At 41.6% G+C, this 20507-nt stretch overlaps 1 protein-coding gene and 1 pseudogene across 1 annotated transcript in view; one reads left to right on the top strand and one right to left on the bottom strand.

The window, feature by feature from the left end:
* Window positions 1-20507, bottom strand: part of EMR3 (egf-like module containing, mucin-like, hormone receptor-like 3) — a 71514-nt gene that overhangs the window by 38116 nt on the left and 12891 nt on the right. The window contains exons 4-6 of the mRNA XM_006874324.1: window positions 18787-18830; window positions 14755-14938; window positions 13855-13974 (exon numbers count right to left, since the gene is read on the bottom strand). Of these exons, the coding sequence (XP_006874386.1) occupies window positions 13855-13974; window positions 14755-14938; window positions 18787-18830 (348 nt within the window). The remainder of the gene's footprint in view (window positions 1-13854; window positions 13975-14754; window positions 14939-18786; window positions 18831-20507) is intronic.
* On the top strand, window positions 11715-12548 carry LOC102822024 (annotated as a pseudogene).

Raw genomic sequence — 20507 nt, forward strand, 5'->3', positions numbered from 1 at the left:
TAGAAGAATTGATGCATTTGAGTTATGGCATTGGAGAAGAGTATTGAAAGTACCATGGACTCTCAGAATAGCAAACAAATTTGTGTTGGAAGAAGTACAGCCAGAATGCTTCTTAGAAGTCAGGGTGGTGAGTTTTGTTTCTCATACTTCCAGTCTGTTATCAGGAGGGACCAGTCCTTGGAGAAGGACATCATGGTTGGTAAAGTGAAATAAAGGCAGACCCCTAACAAGATGGATTGGCATAGTGGCAGCAACAATGGCTTCCAGTGTAACAACAAATAACAATTATGAGGATGGCATAGGCCCAGGCATTCTGTTGCTATGATTTGGAAACAAACAGATGGCACCTAACAACAACATATATACTATATTCCTGGGTGGTGCAAATGGTTAAGCACTAGACTACTAACCAAAAGATTGGAGATTTGACCCTTTTAGAATGACCTAGCAAGCTGCTTCTAAAAGTTCACAAACTTGAAAACTGTAAGGAGCAGAGGTCTACTCTGACACACATGAGGCTGCCATGGGTTGGAATTGACTTGATGGTAACTGGTAGACATATGTGGTACATGGTATGTTTCTACATGATGTGTATACATGCATTATATGATAATGTTATGAACATTTTTGTATGCCAATTCATTATTCTTCATGGCTGCTGCTGAGAAGGCCACATGACACAGAGAATGTATAGTAAGAGTGCAGGAATCAGAACTAAGTTTCAGGATTCCAGTTTTGCAGGTTAATAGCAGTGTGATTCATCCTACTGGAATGAATCCTTTGTTGTTATGTGCTGTGGAGTTGGTTCCGACTCATAGTGACCCTGTACAGCATTTCCAAGGATATAAATCTTTATGGGAGCTGAAAGCCTCATCTTTCTCCCACAGAACAGCTGGTAGTGACCTTGAGGTTAACAGCCCGATTCGTAACCACGAGTCTCTGTAATCAGGTTTCTCAGGTCTCACTCGAAGGGCCAGAAGCAGGAAGTTCACTTCTGTTTCTTTGACTTAAGGGCAGTTTCCATTAGTCAGAATGAGCAGTTGTAAGTGGTTGGAAACTGATGATAATTGCTTAATTGTTTGAGCTGCCATATTCTGGTATAATAGCAAATTCATGATTAGAAAAGAGAAGAGTGGTTGTAGGGCTTTCCAAGGTCAGTCTCTGTGATGCCAGGTTGGATCTTAGGGAGCCAGGTGACTCTCCCTCCCTATTTGCTGCAATAGTCCCAGTTCACACTGGTGTCCTGCTGTAATCTGAATAGCACCCCTTTCCCTAGGAGGAAAGGCCTGGTGATTTACATCCCCAAATTAGCTGATGACAACACTATGGACTCAACAAAATATTGTTCAACTTGCTTTATTTGGACATATCTATCACCCTACCCAAGGGATGATGTGGGTGGGATGGTAGATACAAATAAAGCAAATCTGACTGTGCTTTCTTGTGATCCATAGGGGTGTCAGAACATATTATTAGGTGGGATTAATTGTTAGAGGAGGATATCATGTTTAGTGAAGTAGAGGGCCAGGGGAGGTGAGGGAGACGCTTGGGGAGATGGGTTGGTACAACAGGAAAAGCAATGTACTTGACTGTGAGGAAGATGGGGTGCTGGGAAGCAGTTCATTCTGTTGTACATGCCCAGCTATTTCTCACTCTTACACTTATGTAGTCTAGCCCAGCAGTCTAGACTATCTAGAGTCATATATCAAGGTCATATAGACCTGCAATATGCTTTCTGGAAGTGAAGAGGACTTAAAATAATTACTGATGAAGATTAAAGACTACAACCGTCAGAATGGATTGCACCTCAATATAATGAAAACAAAAATCCTCGCAACTAGACCAATAAATAGCATCACGATAAATGGAGAAAAGACTGACGTTATTGAAGCCTTCATTTTGCTTGGGTCCAAAATCAACACTCAATACATTTGATTTCTGTCAAGAAGTTTCTGGACAGAAATCAAATGACGTATTGGAAAAATCTACTATAAAAGACCTTTTAAAGGTGTTAAAGAGCAAAGATGTCAGTTTGAGAACTAAGGTGAGCCTGACCCAAGCGATGGTATTTTCAATGGCCTCATATGTATGTGAAGATTGGACAATGATTAAGGAAGAGTACAGAAGAATTGATGCATTTGAATTACATTGCTGGTGAAAAATATTGAAATAACATGGACTGCCAGAAGAACAAACAAATTTGTCTTGGAAGAAGGACAGCCAGGATGCATCTTAGAAAGAAAGATAGTGAGATCACATCTCTCATACTTTGGACTTGTCAGAAGGGATCAGTTCCTGGATGAGGACATCATGCTTGGTAAAGTGGGTGGTCATAGGAAAAGAAGACCTTTAACTGACACAGTGGCAGCCACAATGATCTCAAATGTAACAACAATTGTGAGGATGGCCCAAGACCAGGCAGTGTTCTGTTGTGTTGTGCGTAGCACTGCTATGAGTTGGAACGTACTCAAGGGCACCAAACAACAGACCAGCTGTGCTCAACCAGACTGTTTTGTTACCCAAGGGATATATGGTGAGTCTGGAGCATTTTTGGTTGTGACAGTTCGGGTAAGCGTGGAGGGTTGTGATTGGAATCTGGTGGGTAGACACCAGACAGGCTGCTTAACAATGTACAATGCACAGACAGCCCCCACCACAGAGAACTAGCCAGCTCTCAATGGCAACAGCTTTGAGATACAGACACCCACTCTTAGCCACAGCCTGAAGAAGTGAGGAATGAACTTGTCATGTATCCATCAACTGGTTCTTTTCTCTTCTTAGGAATGTTAAGGCCTGAACCTAAATGCCGACTTAATTCAATAAATACTTGAATTTATAAAGTACTTATAAAGGCCAGCGATTTCTTCTGAGGTGCCTCTGGGTGGGCTTGAGCCTCCAACCTTTCGGTTGGCAGCTGATTTTGTTAACTGTTTGCTTTACCCAGGGGCTGCCCTGACAACAGTGTATCTTCCAGGCACTGCGTCTCTCATGGTGACTGTACCACCAGTTGGCATTGAGTTGATTCCGACTCCTGGAAGCTTCATGTGTGTCAGAGTAGAATGATGCTCCAGAGGGTTTTCACTGGCTGAGTTTTTGGAAGTATATTGCCAAGTCTTTCTTCTGAGGCGGACTTAAACCTCCAACCTTTCGATTAGTAGTTGAGCATGTTAACTGTTTGTACCAAAGTAAGAATGACAGTGTCTTCTAATGTGATTTGCTTAAAGCACATCTAAGGCAGACATTGTCCTAATTAGGAATTCATACTCCAGTGCTGATTAGTTTTAAACAGAATGATGCTCCTGGTGTCTTTATCTCTGATTAACACCAGACATTTCACTAATTAACACAATTAGCATAATGAATGTTAGAAAAGATTATTTGGATCATTTGTATCAACTACATTTATATTAAAATTCTGTAGACCAACCTATAGATCAAATTTAGTATCTTGATTCCCATTGGCAAAATAGGACATTTCATTAAAATCCACTAATTTTAATGAAATTTGGTTAAATTTAATTAAATTTGGTCAATTATTCATAGGGCCTTGCAGAAGTAGGTTTTCAGTGATGGAATTAGCTTGTTCATAAGCATCATGGCTATGAAACAGGCTCTCCTTAGGGAAATTAGTAGTATTTAAGCTAATGGAGGAGTCCTGGTGTGATGTTGCAGGATAAGCACTAGACTACTAACTGCAAGGGTGGCTGTTCAAATCCCCCAGCTGCTCCTCAGAAACCCTATACAGTGACCACTATGAGTTAGAACTGACTCAATGGTACTTAAAAACAACGAGACAACGGATTAACTAAAATATTGCACCAACAGCTCTGAGAGCCAGTTGTAAGCCTTTGTCCTTAGAGGCTTGACCCTTAAACACACCTGCCTTTACTATTTGGGGCAATTGTTCTCAACTGGAGCACCTCAGAAGCTCCTGGAAGATGCCACCTCCCAGGGAGGGATCTGAGGATTTCTTTTTTTAAAACCTCTTATTGTGAATTGAGTGAAGGTTTACAGAGCAGATCACGGTTTTATACTCAACAAATGCTATTCTTTGCTTCATTACAACACTTGCAATCTCCTCCATGTACCATCAATTAACAGGATTCACTTTAACTCTTGCGTTCCTCCATGTCTCCTGCTACCTCTCCAAACTCCAGATTGTTGTATACTACCTGCCCCACACTCTAGCCTGGTATGGCGCTGTGGGCTAATGCGCTGGAATGCAAAGTCAGTTTGAACCACAAGGTTGGCAGTTCAAGCTCTCCAGCCACTCCTTGGAAACCCTATACAGGGTCACTATGACTCAGAACCAATTGGACGGTACTTAGCAACAACAACAACAAACCTTCTAGCCTATGAATAATTTCCCCTCTCCTCCAGCACCCTGGTAGCCATCATAGATTTTTTTTCTTTTATCAAGAAAAATCTTAACTTTTTACCATAACATTTGTCCCTTTTGTGAAATGGGACCTGATGATTTGCATTTTCACATGTTTGCAGTTGATGCCGGATGGTGCTGGCCTAGGGACTTCACTTTGAGAACCATTTGTCTGGAAGGTTCTGGCTGTCTGATGGTGCTGTGGGATAATGTACTAGACTGCAAGGTTGGTTTGAACCACAAGGTCGGCAATTCAAATAAACCAGCTGCTTCTCGGAAATCCTGTACAAGGTTGCTATGACTCAGGACTGACCTGATGGCAGTTCACAACAACAGCAATACCAGCTATAATTGTAATAAAAGTTTATCTTTTGAATATCATTGCCTCCAACTCAAGGGAACTGTTGATTCAAGATATGGCCAGAGTCTTTAGAAGAACAGGAAGCTGAGACTTCGCCCACTTTACAGAACAACTTGTATGTTCAGGATGTCTTGAGCATGTTTGGTCATACATGTTTTCTTAATAAATGTTGGAGAATTTACAAGATTCTTTTATTGTAGGCTGGGGAGAAGGATATGGATTGAATTATGGCCTGTCTTTCTAATATATGTTGGAATTCTAACCCCTATATCCGTGAAAAAGGAGCTCTGGTAGCATAGTGGTTACAAATCGGGCTGTGAACTACAAGGTCAGCAGTTTGAAACTACCAACTGCTCTGCAGGAGAATGAGGAGGCTTTCTGCTCCTGTAAAGATTGACAGCCTCTGAAACCCGGTACAGGGTCCACTATGAGTTAGAACTGACTCCGCGGCACATAACAACAACAACATACCTGTGAAGGTAATCTCATTTGGGAACAGGCTTTTCTTTGTCATGTTAATGAGGCCATATCAGTGTTTTCTGAACACAATAATTTATTAATTATAAATAGCAGCACAGACAAAGAGATAAAAAACCCACACAAACAGGGAAGACAGATGCCATGTGAAGATTGTGAAGGAACCAGTCTTCTTTGTTTACTTCCAGAAGCTGAAATGGACAAAGAAGGAGCTCCCACTAAAGCCACACTCTGCATTTAAACTTCTAGCCTCCTGTCCTGTGAGAAAAGAAATTTCTGCTCTTTAAAGCTACCCACTTGTGGCATGCCTGTTACAGCAGTTCAAGGATCGTGAAGGTGTGGTGGTGTGGCCAACTCTCCCCTACCCATGAGGGTCCATTATACAGATGAAGTCAGGTAAGACGCTAACTCCTAAAACCAAGTTCTTTACTAACACCCTCTTGTCTTTGTTATTTAGTGATGCTGTCACAGAAATACCACAAGTTAGATGGCTTTAACAAACAGAAATTTATTTTCTCACAATTTAGGAGGCCTGGCACCTGAATTCAGGGCACTGGAAGGGGTTTCCCTCTCTGTCAATTCTGGAGGAAGGCCCTAGTCTCTTCAGTTTCTGCTCCAGGGCAATCTTCACATGGCCTGGTATCTCTCTTCCCCCATCTGTTTGTTTCCTTGCTTGGTTAATCTCTTTTATAGCTCCAAAGAGATGTACCCTACACCAATCCTGCCTTATTAACAGAACAAGAACAAAGACAATCCATTCCCAGATGGGATGATAACCACAGGCATAGTGGTTAGGATTTACAACACATATTTTGGGGGACATAATTCAACTCTGGTAGCTTAGTGGTTACGAATCAGGCTGCGAACTGCAAGGTCAGCAGTTCGAACCTACCAGCTGTTCTACGGGAGAAAGATGAGGCTTTCTGTTCCTGTAAAGATTTACAGCCTTGGAAACCCTGTACAGGGTTGCTATGAGTCGGAACCAACTCCACGGCACACAACAACAACAACAATTCAACTCATAACACTCTTCTAAGCCCTGGAGGCCAAATGTATGTAAGTAAGTCATTTTACCACAAATACTCACAGCAACCCCATTGTAAGAATAGCATTGTTGTTAAGTGCCGTTGAGTCGTTTCTGACCCATAGCGACCCTGTTGTATAGTGTTTCTGAGGAACGGCTGGTGAGCTTGAACCACTGACCATGCGGTTCACGTTGACTTTGCAGTCCAAAGCATGAACCCACAGCGACACACCAAGACTCCAGGGGAATGAGAAAAACCATCAGCACAAAGCTGATCCCTAAGAGATGGAGGTCAAACATACCACCACTCTCCAACCTTTTTACCAACTCTGACACTCTCTCCACAGCACACTCCACTCTACTGGGCTTGAGAATTCATTGCAATAGCCACACAGAACTCACAGACCATATTCACAATTACGGAGTTTATTAGGGAAGTAACAGGCTACAACTCAAGATTAGAATCAACTTGGAAGTAACAGGAACAACTCAGGAGACAGTACACAGTTTGTCAATCAAGACAGCTTTGAACCAAGACAGCTCTCAGCTTTCTGCTCAGCCTGGCCTCTGCTGCAGGCTGCTGTTGGCCTTAACCTTTACTCTGCTTGGATCAGAGTTACAGCTCTACAGTTCCGTCAACATCTGCCTGGGGGTAACCCATTCTTCCAGCCAGCTTCTGCCTGAAAGTGCTCGGTTTTCTCTCAGATTTTGGCTTAGCAAGCCTAGCTCTGCAGCCACTTTGCTCCATGGACCCGGAAACCCCCGACACCAGTCTCACAGGGGTCTCTGCTGCCACTTGTGCTGCTACGACACCACTTCTCATGTTACAGTTCATTCTCTCTCCTGGGTTTAGGAGGTTCTTTCTGTCTCCTGGGTTTAGGAGGTTCTTTCTGTCTCCTGGGTTTAGGAGGTGATCAGTGCAGGGACCCAGTGCAGGGACAAAGGGTGAACTCTGTCCCAAGTTTTTCTTCTTGATGATAGTGAGGTCCCCTTAACTTCCATGAGATTAATTCTTTTATAAACCTAATCTCTCCACCAAGACCATGAAATGACCCATCCTCTCAGTAGGCCACAGTCACCTTAATTGTATAGCAAACTGCCCACTCCCTGGAAGGGTTTTATGCACTTATTTTTACTGTAAACAGTCCAATATGTGCAAGGTACATAAAACAGACCAATCATACAGTAGGCTGTAGCCTAACCTATTATTTTTGAGAGAGTTAAAAACCCAGAGTCAGAATATATATAAAGAGACACATGTTGTGCTGCACCCGTGAAGTCAGTACAATTGTTACTGAAGTGGTTATTGACCTTCTCAGACATGGACCTGCCCTCACCATCTTCCTCAAGTGTCTTCCTCTTTCATTCTGCTTCAGCTGCACTGACTCACTGACTGCTTTGCTGTTCCTTGAATATATAAGGTATTTTGCTGTCTTAGGGCCTCTGCACCTGCTCTACCTGCTATCTTTAGTAGTCGTCCTCCAGATAGCTGCATGGTTGGTTCCTGGTATCCTTGGTATCCTTGAGGTTTCTGCTCAAATATCTTTGATCATGTATAAAACAGAGCACCCCCACCATCACTCTTTATCTCCTCACTCAGCTTTGGGTTTCAAAACATGTGAAAAATGAAATTGTTGTTGTCATTAGGTGCTGTTGAGTCAGTTCTTACTCAGAGTGACCCTGGGTAGAACAGAGTGAAACACTGCCCAGTTTTGTGCTGTCCTCACAATTCTTAACTGTGTTTGAGCCCATTGCTGCAGCCACTGGGTCAATCCAGGTGGATTTAGCTTGTTGAATGTCTTTCTCTTTTTGGCTAATCCTCTACTTTTTATCATGTCTTTCTCTAGTAACGGGTCCCTCCTGATGACATGTCCAATGTACATAAGACAAAGTCTTGCCAGCCTTACTTTTTTTTTTTTAAAGTTTTTATTGTGAATTGAGTGATAGTTTACATGGGAGAACATCGGTTTTATACTCATTGTTTCATTGCAATGATTACAATCTCCTCTGTGTATCATCATTCAACAGTATTTGCTTCTATTCTCTCTGCTTTTTTTGAGGGGTGGGGTGGGAGGAGAGAGGATGTACACAAAAAGACTCAGGAATATATAATCATTTAAACAACAAGAGGAGGGCGCATTCTGCAAGCCTGCCTCCTGGCCATCAGCACTCAGCCTTTCTCTTTCCATGAATCTAGAGCCCCCAGCTGCTCCCTCACTCTGTGTTTTCACCTCTGCCTCCATCTCTGGTGTCGCTGCTTCTCTGGATAGGGTTCCACATTCTGCTCGTGCTCTTATCCTGCCACCTTCACTTTGAAGGAACATTTTGGCTGTACTTCTTCCAAGACAGATTTATTCATTCTTCCGGCAGTCCACGGTATATTCAATATTCTGTGCTAACACCATAATTCAAACGAACCAATTCTTCCTGGGTTTTCTTTATTCATTGTCCAGCTTTCACATGCTTATGAGGCCATTGAAAATACCATGACTTGGGTCAGACACACCTTGGTATTTTCTCTTTAACACTGTAAAATTATGTAGCAGATTTGCTCAATGCAACATGTGGTTTGATTTCTTGACCACTGCTTCCAAGAGCATTGATTGTGGATCCAAGTAAAACGAAATCCCTGACAACTTCAATCTTTTCTCTGTTTATCATGATGTTGCTTATTGATCCAATTGTGAAGATTTTTATTTCCTTTATATTGGGATGTAGTTCATACTGAAGGCTATAGTCCTTGATCTACATCAATAAGTACTTCAAGTCTTGTTTGCTTTCAGCAAGTAAGGCTGTGTTATCTGCAAACTGTAGGATATTGGTAAGTCATTTTCCAATTCTGATGTCATGTTCTCCTTCATATAATCCAGTTTCTCAGATTATTTGCTTAACATACAGATTAAAAAAGTACACAACTCTTGTGCACATCTTTCCTGATTTTAAGCCCTTCAGTGTCTCTTTGTTCTATTCAAATGACTGCTTATTGTGCATTGTACAGGTTCCTCATAAGCACAATTGTTGTTGTTAAGTGCAGTTAGTCCTGACTCATAGCGACCCTATGTAGGGTTTCCAAGGAGTGACTGGTGGGTTTGAACCACTGACCTTGGGGTTAACAGTCCAGCACTTCTCCTACAGTGCCACAGCATGAGCACAATTTATATATGTTCTTAATTCTCATTTTTTATTGTTTTTCCAAAATTTGCTATGATCCACACAGTTGAATGCCTTTGCAGAGTCAATGAAACACAGGTAAACATCTTTCGGGTATTCTCTGCTTTTGGCTAAGATCCACCTGACATCAGCAATGGTGTTCCTCATTCCAAGTCCTTGTCTGAATACAGCTTGATTTTCTGACAGTTTGCTGTCAATGTGCTGCTGCAACTTTGTTTGCATTGTCTTCAGTAAAAACTTACTTGCTTATGTTATTAATGATATTTTTCTTTAGTTTCCCTCTCCTTTTGGGTCACCTTTCTTTGGCATGGGCACAAATATTAATTTTTCCCAGTCAATTAGCTAGGTAGCTGTCTTCCAAAGTTCTTGGTGCTTCCTGCATTCCATCCATTTGTTGAAAAGTCTCAAATGACATTCTGTTAATTCCTGGAGACTTGTTCTTTGCCAATGCTTTCAGAGCAGCTTAGACTTCCTCCTTCAATATCATTTGCTCTTGAACATATGCTACTTCCTAAGTTGATTGAATGTTAACCAATTCTTTTTGGTAGAGTGACTCTATGCATTCCTTCCATCTTCACTTGATGTTTCCTGTGTTGTTCAGCCCATTGTTGTTGTCAGGTGCCATCGAGTCGGAACCGACTCATAACGACCCCATGCACAGCAGAACAAAACAATGTCCGATCCTGGGCCAACCTCACTACCGCTGCCACACTTGAGTCCATCAATGATGCCACCTGGCCGATCCATCTCATTAGGGGTCTTCCTCTTTTTCTCTGACCCTCCACCCTACCCAGCATGACATCCTTCTCCAACAACTGTTTCCACCGGACAATATGTCCAAAGTAGGAGAGATGAAGCTTAGCCATCCTGGCCTCCAAGGAGCACTCTGGCTGCACTTCTTCCAAAACAGATCTATTGGTTCTTTTGGAAGTCCATGGCACTTTCAGTATTCTCCTCCAACACCACAACTCAAAGGCATCAATTCTTCTATGATCTTCTTTATTCACTGTACAGCTTTCGCATCCATATGAGGCTATTGAAAACACAATGGCCTGGGTCAGGCGCACCTTAGTCCTCAAGCTGACATCTCTGCTCTTCAATACTTTAAAAAGTTCCTCAATGTCAAGAAAATAAAAATCCTCACCACTGGACCAATAAACAACATTCTTATCAATGGAGAAAAGATTGAAGTTGTCAAGGACTTCATTCTTCTTGGATCAACTATCAACACTCGCGGAAGTAGCAGTCAAGAGATCAGACGACGTATTGCACTGGGCAAATCTGCTGCACAGGAACTTTTTAAAAGTATTGTTCAGCCCATAGAATCCTTCAATATGACATCTCAAGGCATGAATTTTTCCTTTAGTTCTTTTAACCAGAGAAATGCTGAATGTGTTCTTCCCTTTGTTTTCCTAACTCCAGGTCTTTGTACATTGAATTGCAATGCTTTACTTTGGCTTTCTGAGTCACATTTGAAATCTTCTGTTTCAGCTCTCTTACATTACCATTTCTTCCATTTGCTTTAGCTACTCTACAATGACGAACAAAACTCAGAGTCTGTTCTGACATCAATTAGGTCTTTTTTTTCCTTTCCTGTCTTTTTAATGATATTTTTTTTTCTTAGTGTAATTCCACAATTCATCTGGTGTTTGGTCATTAGTGTTCAATGTGTAAAATTGATTTTTGAGATGGACTCTAAAACGAGGTGCAGTATACTCAAGGTTGTACTTTGACTCTTGTAGACTAGTTGAAATTTTCTCCAGCTTATACCTGAACTTGTATATGACCCATTGATTGTCTGTTCCACAGTTAGCCTCTGGCCTTGTTCTGACTGATGATATTGAGCTTTTTCATCATTATTTTCCACAAATGTAGTCAAGTTGATTCCTGTGTTTTCCATCAGGCAAGGTCCACATGTACAGTTGTCATTTATGTTGTTGAGAAAAGGTATTTCCAATGAACAGGTCATTGGTCTTGCAAAGTTCTATCCTGCAATCTCCAGAGTCTTTTCTATCACCAAGGCCATAGTTTCCAACTACTGATTCTTCTTCTTTGTTTTTACCTTTGGTATTCCAATCACCAGTAATTATTAATACATCTTGCGTGCACTGAGAATTATTTGTTACAAATTGTATATCCGAGGGATCTTTAGAAAGTCTGTGGAGGAATCATCGCCCCCGCCTCCACCAGCTTCAGCAGTGCCGGACCTGAGAGGAGAACATGGGCTCCACCGCCCAACCTCTCCTCTTTCTCGCCTCTGGCTGCCAACCTACTCAGAACTTGTTCCAACAATCTTCTAAAACATGGTGGATTACTATGAAGTTCTAGGTATGCAGAGACATGCCTCACCTGAGGATATTAAAAAGGCATACCGTAAATTGGCACTAAAGTGGCATCCTGATAAAAATCCTGAGAATAAGGAAGAGGCAGAGAGAAAATTCAAACAAATAGCTGGGGCATATGAGGTGATATCAGATGCTAAAAAACGGGACATCTATGACAAATATAAGGAGTTCTGGTAGCGGAGTTGTTACGAATCGGGCTGCAAACCACAAGGTCAGCAGTTCGAAACTACCAGCTGTTCCGTGGGAGAAAGATGAGGTGTTCTGTTCCCATAAAGATTTACAGCCTCGGAAACCCTCTACAGGGTCGTTATGAGTCAGAACCAACTCCACGGCACACAGCCACCACCACCATGACAAATATGGCAAAGAAGGATTAAATGGAGGTGGAGGTGGAAGTCATTTTAGTAGTCCATTTGAGCTTGGATTCACATTCCGAAATCCAGATGATGTCTTCACGGAATGTTTTTGGTGGAAGGGACCCACTTTCATTTGACTTCTTTGAAAATCCATTTGATGATATTTTTTGGGAATCGCAGAGGCCCCTGTGGGAGTTGAAACCGAGGCGCAGTATCCCTTTTCTCTGCCTTCAGTGGGTTTCCGTCTTTTGGAGCTGTATTTCCTTCTTTTGATACAAGATTTACTACATTTAGTTCACTGGATCATGGCAGAAAAATCATTACAAAGGGAATTGTTGAGAACATTCAAGAAAGACTAGGAGTTGAAGAAGATGGCCAGTTCAAGTCCTTAACAATAAATGGTAAGGAGCAGCCGCTACGCTTGGATAACAAGTAATTCAATGCACGTATTTAACAGAAATGTTCAACTATTACAATCACCATTTGAGGATTAACAGGAACATTTTTTGAAGATTTCAAAGGAACTCTACTTTCAGTATAACTGTCCCTAATCTAAAGTATTTATAAACAGCTCATCGGTGCACCTATTTGGCATAGACTTTGAGTTTATTTTTGGAAGCACATTAATAGGACCTTTTTATTTTTGTCTTTAAAACTGTTGTAAATGTATGTATGCACTTTGCTTTTTTATTAAACTTAATCCAAGGTGAACAATGATTCTTTAGTAGAGCTAGGAGAAAATTGCTCACTATCACCAGCATGATCTTGCTTTTTTCATTCTGTCTGAAATGTGAGCCAAGTCATTTCAGTCGGCTGTGAAGATAACATTGCCAGAATGAATCTTCAACAAAAATAAATTTTTTTTTCCTTCAGTATTGAGTAGTGGAAGATGTTAATAATCTAATGGTAATACATTTCTGGTTTAATATAAATTAAGGATGTTTTCTAGTTGTGCATGAATGCTGGCAATTTAGCAAGTTTTGAAAATTGTTTAAATATGCAAATTAAGCTTAGGTTTAACAGTAAAGCTGGTGAACTGGATCTTTGTCATTTGCTTAAAAAATAATAAATGCAAAAGTGTTTGGTGCAAAAAAAAGTTTGTGGAAAATTCCATATTTACACAAACTTTTTGAAGTCCATTGTATTTAATGACTAGACTGTTTCTCTTAACTAGACAAGCTATAGGAGAGCTAATGTGTGTGTGTTCACTAGGACAGAGCCTAGTAAATAGTAGCTCATTTTTCCCCCATTGTATTTGAATCAATTCCCACTCATAGCAAGCTCATGTGTTACAGAGTACAAGTACTCACTCTGTTTTTTTTCAGATGCATTCTTTATGGAAACAGATCACGGGCCTTTGGCTTGCAGGGTTACTGGATAGGTTTAAATCAGGAATGTTTAGGTTAGTATTCGAGTGCAAACTGTGCCACCCAGAGAGCTCATAGTAGATGACATGCTCAATAAACATCTGCTGCCTGATAACCACACACCTACAGCAACCTTTGCTTATCCAGAGCTGCAGGATCCGTGGGCTCCCCATCTAGTTTTATTTAGGATGTCTGCACTCTGTCAGTCTGCAATGAAGAACAGAAACCCTCCAGCTTTGATTTTTTTTTCAGAGAAAAAACTTCAGATGATACAATCTTAGGGAAACAAATCCATGAGGGAGGAGTCTGTTGGGAATGTTTCCCCACGACTCACATAATGATACTGTGTGGAGGAAGTGTAGCTGTCACATGTACCTTGTATATTTCCCTGGACGATGTCATTGCAGTCGATGTCCACGGAATTTTTTTCGGCCTGCAAGTTGAAGATCTTTCCTCCCTCAGAGCAGTTGTTTGTAACAACTCGAGTTTCAACAGCTAGTAAAGTGAAAAAATAAATAAGCTTACAAACATCATAAAAAGCTATAAACCTGTGCATGACCAACACGAACAGCCTGCATCTACTGGATGTCTGGGATGGACCAGTTATTGGGCTAAGGGCCTTACGTGTGTCACTTTTATAATAGCCTTCTACAACCCCATTATACAGTTGAGGAAACTGTGGTTCAGAATTTAGGCTAAGACCGTACCTCCTAAAACCAAGTTTTACCACAGTAGACACATCAGCTTTGAAGCAATGATTTAATTTCTAGGACTTTATTTCAGAAATAAATTATTAAAGACAAGTATGGACAGATGTAGCTGCAAGAAAGTTCATGGCTCTATAAATAATGGGGAAAAATGATCTAGGTGTTTAACAAGAAGGAGCTTATTAAGTAAATGATGGTGTATCCCTATACCAAGAACCATGCTTCCCATCTTCTTTCACCCAGAGACTCTCCAGAGAAAGATATACACCAAATTTTCAAAATCCTAAAAGCCAAAATCTGAGACCAAATACTGGAGACTCTTGGTAACCTTTTTTCAGAAAGGAAAACCTCCTTATTGAGATGTAAATTACAAACAATAAAGGATGCATACTTAAAGTATGCAATATGGTGAGTTTTGCTGTGTGGATACAGCCATAAACCCTCACATAATAGAGACACTAAACATTTCCTCTAATAGTTTCTCTATTTATTTTGATAACTGCTTGCCCAGAATCCAGCTAGTGACTAGTGCCCACTGTGAACCCTATTGTCCCTATTGTCATCTTACCTATACTTCTATTGTGGACTTTTTGGACTTTTTGATCTGGGGCTTTCAAAGCAATTTCCAGAACATGCGATTCCACTTTTTGGAGAATAAGTGTGGCCATGGTTGCGACTTCTCCCTTTTCTGCATTTTCCCAGTGAGTCTTATTGTTGACAAGTGATTCCAACTTGCTAACAACCTGTTGCAGCTTTGAAGACAAAAAGAATAAAAGAAATCCACTGTAACATGTCCCCCATCTTGAGGGACATTAGAAAGCATAAGAAAGCAGGCTCTGGCAGGATGACCCAAACTTAATTCCCAGGTTCACTACTGACAGGTGATCTTGGACCAATGATCTTGGACCAGTCACTCAGTCACGCTGGGCCTCATTTTCCCCACCTTAGATGGAACAGTACTTGTATCTCAAAGCTTTTTGGGGAGAATTAAATGAGTTAGAACTGCTATACTTTTAGAGGGAGCAGAGGTGGCTTAGCGGTAGAATTCTTGCCTTTTATGTGGGAGACCCTGGTTCAATTCCTGGCCAATGTATTTCAAATACAGTCATCACTGTCTGTCAGTGGAGGTTTATGTGTTGCTATGATGATGAAAATGCTTCAGTGGAGCTTACAGACTAGGAAAAAATACAGACTAGGAAAAAAAGCCTGGTGATCTATTCCCAAAACTCTGTCAATGGAAATCCTATGAATTACAGCTGTACTATCTGCAACCAGTTATGGGATTGGCACGGGACTGGGCAGTATTTTGTTCCATTGTGTATGGGGTCACCATGAGCTGGGGGTGGCTACACAGCAACTGACAACAACAATAGCAACATCAGAATAGTGTCTGTGCCTGGTAAACACTGTGTAAAGGTTAGTAGTTAGTAATGTGTTCTACAAACAGTGAGGGCGTAAGCCTACCCGAAATAGGTCACTGGTTCTCGTGATAACATTTGTCAATGCCTGGAGGCAGTTCTGCTTGTCACAACTGGGGCAGGGGTGCTACTGACATCTAGTGGTAGAGGCTGGGGTTGCTGCTCAATGCCCAACAATGCACAGAGAACTGTATTAATGGTGTAGAGGTTGAGAAACCCTAAAATAGAGTTATAGTAAGGAAGACTATCTAGATGTTTACTTTTGTTTTTTGAATTGTGGAAAAAAAAATACATTTGTCTGGCCATTTTAAATCCAGAAATTAGTCTATTTAGGAGAGGAAAAAGGCAGGTCAAGTGGCTAGAGAAGGATGAATGGCCAAAGATGAGGTTTCTACAATTGTAATACAGGAGATCTGAAATACTATTTTTATACAGATTCCCATATCCTTGTATTAAAGTGTATCCTGGAACCAGCAGAGTCAGCATCACCTGGGAGCCTATAGACAAACAGGACCTCAGCCGGACCCAGGTGGACTGAATCCAAATCTGCATTTTAACATGACCCCCTGGGGATTTGTGTGCACACTGAAATGCTAGACAGTGTCTCATGAATGTGGGAACTGTGTCTAGTTTATAGCTGTTTCCCAGGACTTAGGACTAGCCTGAAGGAGTCTTGGGGGCACAATGATTAAATGTTGAATCTGCTCCCATAAAGATTAAAACGTGTTGCTGTTAGAATCAGTTCCAATTCATAGTCAACTTACAGTGACCCTATAGGAGAGGGTAGAACTGCCCCCACAGGACTCACAAGGCTATAAATCTTTATGAGAGCAGCTGCTACATCTTTCTCCCATGAAGTGAGTGGCTGGTGGGTTTGAACAGCCAACCTTTCAGTTAGCAGCTAATCTCCTAACCACCTTGCCACCAAGGTTTCTTTAAAGATTGTTGTTGTTAAGTGCGGTCAATTCAGTTCCAATTCATAGTAACCCTGTATAGGGTTTCCAAGCAGCAGCTGGTGAGCCTGAACTGCCGACCTTGTGGTTCAAGGCGACCTTGCAGTCTGGCACATTACCTTGAAACTCTGTGGGGCAGTTCCACTCTCCCATAGGGTTGTTATGAATCAGAATTAACTCAATGGCACCTAGTAACAACAAGGCTCTCCTTAGTAAGTAGTAGGTGCTCAATCAACATTCATCCATGGAATGAACACACTTAAGAGGAAAATGCTACCAAACCAGAGTAGCATTTATAAAGGGCTAGAAGGTCTTTCAGAACTGGAGTTCAAGAATACCTTTTGAATGTTCTACTCTTTCAGTTCACTGAGTCTTCATGGGTTCTGAGCCCAAGCTTTCTATTTTAGGAGCAACTTCCCACCTCCTGCCTGATAAGTAAAACATCTCTTCCTCTCTGAATGACCACTGAAGTCTTCTTGGTTTAAACTCATTTGTACAGAGTATGTGCTGAAAGAGTTGCTTTTAAGAATTGCTATTGTCGTGGCTCTGGTAGCGTAGTGGTTATGAATCGGACTGCTAACCTCAGGGTCAGCAGTTCAAAACTACCAGCTGTTCCACGGGAGAAAGATGAGGCTTTCTGCTCCCATAAAGATTTACAACCTCGGAAACCATGTGCAGGGTTGCTATGAGTTGGAACCGACTCCATAACAACAACAACAACATTGTTGTGGCTGATTCAGTACAATGACTTTGCACTGACATGATTACTGTTCACTCATTCCATGAACATTTGTTGAATTCCTAGTGTGAGTTCAGTCCTGTCCCTGCCTTCAAGGGGTTGGCAGTGTAGGGGTGACCGCACATCATGTCGGTGTCTTCAGCTTGCTGGAGGTGACAAAAGATAACATGAGTAGAACACTTCTCTGGACTAGGCACTGTGCTAAGACCTTATATGATTTCATTGACCCCTATTTTCATCCAGTTAGGTGGGTGCTATTATGACCGTCACTTTACAGATCAGTAAATAAATGCTCAAGAAGTTAAGTCACTTTGCCCAATTCCACTGGCCATTGTGGTGCAGGGATTTGACCCTTAGTCTGTGGAATTCCAGAGTCCACATTTCTAACCCCCACATCCATCCCCCCCACACCCTGCCACCTCCAAGCATAGGAACATAGAAGAAGGGGTATTAACTCAGATGGAGGGCAACAGGGAGGTGTTCCAGGGGATAACTGAACTGAATCCTGAGCAGAGAAGAGTGCAAGGCAGATGATCAGGTGAGGAAAAGGGAAAGGGGGTTTCAGGTAAAGGGAAGAGCGAGACCTGAAAGCTGGGGAGCATAAGAAGACTCTCCATGGGTAGTGCAGGGCGGGGGTGAGGGGTAGGGGCCGGGTAGGGAGTGAGAGAGGAGGGACAGACCCAGTCTACTAGACTGTAGGTTCTCAGAAATGTGGATCATCCTATTTGGTAAGATTCAGGCTTGGCTAAGACCTGCCTCTAAGAAAACGATCATAAAATTGTTGTTACTGTTAGTTGTTGTGAAGTAAATTCTGACTCATGTTGACCCATGGGTAGAACTGCCCCATGGGGTTTTCTTGGCTGTAATCCTAACAAAAGTCTCCCATACTGCTGAGTGGATGAAAAGCTGAGCACAAATCATCTGTACCACCTAGAATCTCATATAGTGAGTTGATGCATTCCCTCTCTCCATTCTTTTATCTTCACCTTTCACGCCTATCAATATGCCTGGACTCCCTTCTCCCCTTTTCCTACCACCAATGCTCTTACAATTTACTTGAGATCAGCACCCCAGGGGATGGTGGAGCCACAACACACAAAGAACTTGGAACCCTGAATGTTCTCACAAAACCAAATCCTTCCACTATCCCACACAGCTCACTTCTGGACTGTTAATGGAGAGAAGAATAAATGCACATTTTTTAAAAAGTCATTGGCTATTTGGTTCTCTTTGTTGCTGCAGCTTAACATACCCTAATACACATTTTCTTAGTTTGCCTTTCTTGGGTAGAGAGAAGGATGAGAATAATTGGGGAAACTATTCAGCCAGATTTTCTCATAAAATTATCAGTTGGTTTTTCTCTGTCTCCCAGTTAGATCTCTGTCTTTAGAGGGGCATTAATCCCAGAATATACAGACCCAGTCCTACATTCTGGGCTTTGTAAATAATATTTGTTACCTGGTTAGTTCCAGGGCTCAGTTTCCACTCACCTTTTCCTTGTCTTCGGTTGGTGGTGTAATTGAGGAGGTGATTGCTGTAAAAGACGTTGGTGGAGTTACTCTTGGAATGGAGAGTGAAGGGCAGAGGGTGGGCAAGATAGTTGAGTAACCTTTGCATCTAAATGACTGGAACCAGCACTCTTCCCATTTGCATTCTATACAATAGCAGTTCTCAGTCAGGGCTGATTGTGCTCCCATTACCCCTGCACTGACTTTGGAAATGTCTAAGGACATTTTTGGTAAGCAAACTTACAGAAGGGGTGTTACTAAAACGTCATAGGTAGAAGCCAGGGATGCTGCTCAACATCCTACAATGCACAACCAAGAACAATCTGAACTCAATGTCACTGCTACTGTAGTGGAGAAACTGTAATATGAAGGAAATAGAAAAGTATAATCTTCACATTTTTAGCTGGAAATTATAACTGAAATGGTTGAGGACACAGAAAATTGGAAGTTTTATCCTTTCAAACTGAGATTGGTTCGATATAATACTGGAAACAGAGGCATCCGTTTTCAGCTATCAGGTGTCAGTGAAGACCTCTGTGTTGGTTCTGGTGCTTTGTGGGGACAACCATCTCTATAGTAGACAGTCGAGGAAAGGTTAGCAAATCTATATAAACGTAGTACCAGGAGACTGCGGTTCAATCTATATGTATTCTGTATCTTGGCTCACAGTTGAGTCTGTTTGTTAAGAAGGACAGAGTTATCTTATAATATCGAGAGTTTTGTCTTAAGAGTTCAAGAACTTGGACTTACAACCCTGAGTCTAGAATATGCTTCTTATAGGAAAATTGCTCTTTCAAAAAGGTTTGTTTTTAAAAAGTCATGTTATTGTGATAAAATATATACAACAAAACATTTCATAATCCAATGTTTTTTACATGTACAATTTAGTGACATTGGTTATAGTCACTATGTTGTACAATTATCATCACTGTCTGTTTCCAAGTCATTTCACCACTATTAACAGAAACTTCGTGCCTCCCTAAGGAAAGAACTCCCCTTTTCTCCTCTTTCCCACTCTTGGTGGTGGTGGTGGTGGTGGTGGTGGTGGTGATGGTGGTGGTGATGGTGGTGGTGGTGGTGGTGTACCGTCGACTCAGTTCCTACACATAGTATAAGGTTCCAAAGCTGTCAATCTTTACAGAAGCAGAAAGCCCTATCTTTCTCCGGTGGAGCAGCTGGTTGGCTTGAACTGCTGACCTTGTGGTTAGTAGTCCAACATGTAATCCACTACACTACCAGGGGTCCTTTCCCACCTTAGCAACTACCTATAGTCTTTGGTCTCTGTACATTTGCCTGTTTGTTAAAGTGGAGTTATACAATACTTGTCCTTTTGTGACTGACTGATTTCACTCAGCATGATGTTTTCAAGATTCACCCATGTAGTGAAGTGGACCAGGGCTTCCTTTCTCTTTATGACTGAATACGATTCCACTCACGTACAAACTAAGACTTGTTTATCCACTCATCTGCTGATGGACATTTCAGTTGTTTGCACCCTTAGGCTAGTGTGAATTGTGTTACAATGAACATTGGTGTACAGGTTTCTGCCTATGTTCCTGTTTTCACTTCTTTTGGGTGTATATCTTAGGAGTGGAATCACTGGGTCATATGGTATTTCTATGTTTAACTTTTTGGGCAATTGCCAAATTGAGAAAACTGTGCCTGTGATGGAAAATTGCAAACTCTGTCATGGGGTGTGGAGA

Source organism: Chrysochloris asiatica, unplaced genomic scaffold (genome assembly GCF_000296735.1).
Source record: "Chrysochloris asiatica unplaced genomic scaffold, ChrAsi1.0 scaffold00268, whole genome shotgun sequence".
Classification (NCBI taxonomy): Eukaryota; Metazoa; Chordata; class Mammalia; order Afrosoricida; family Chrysochloridae; genus Chrysochloris; species Chrysochloris asiatica.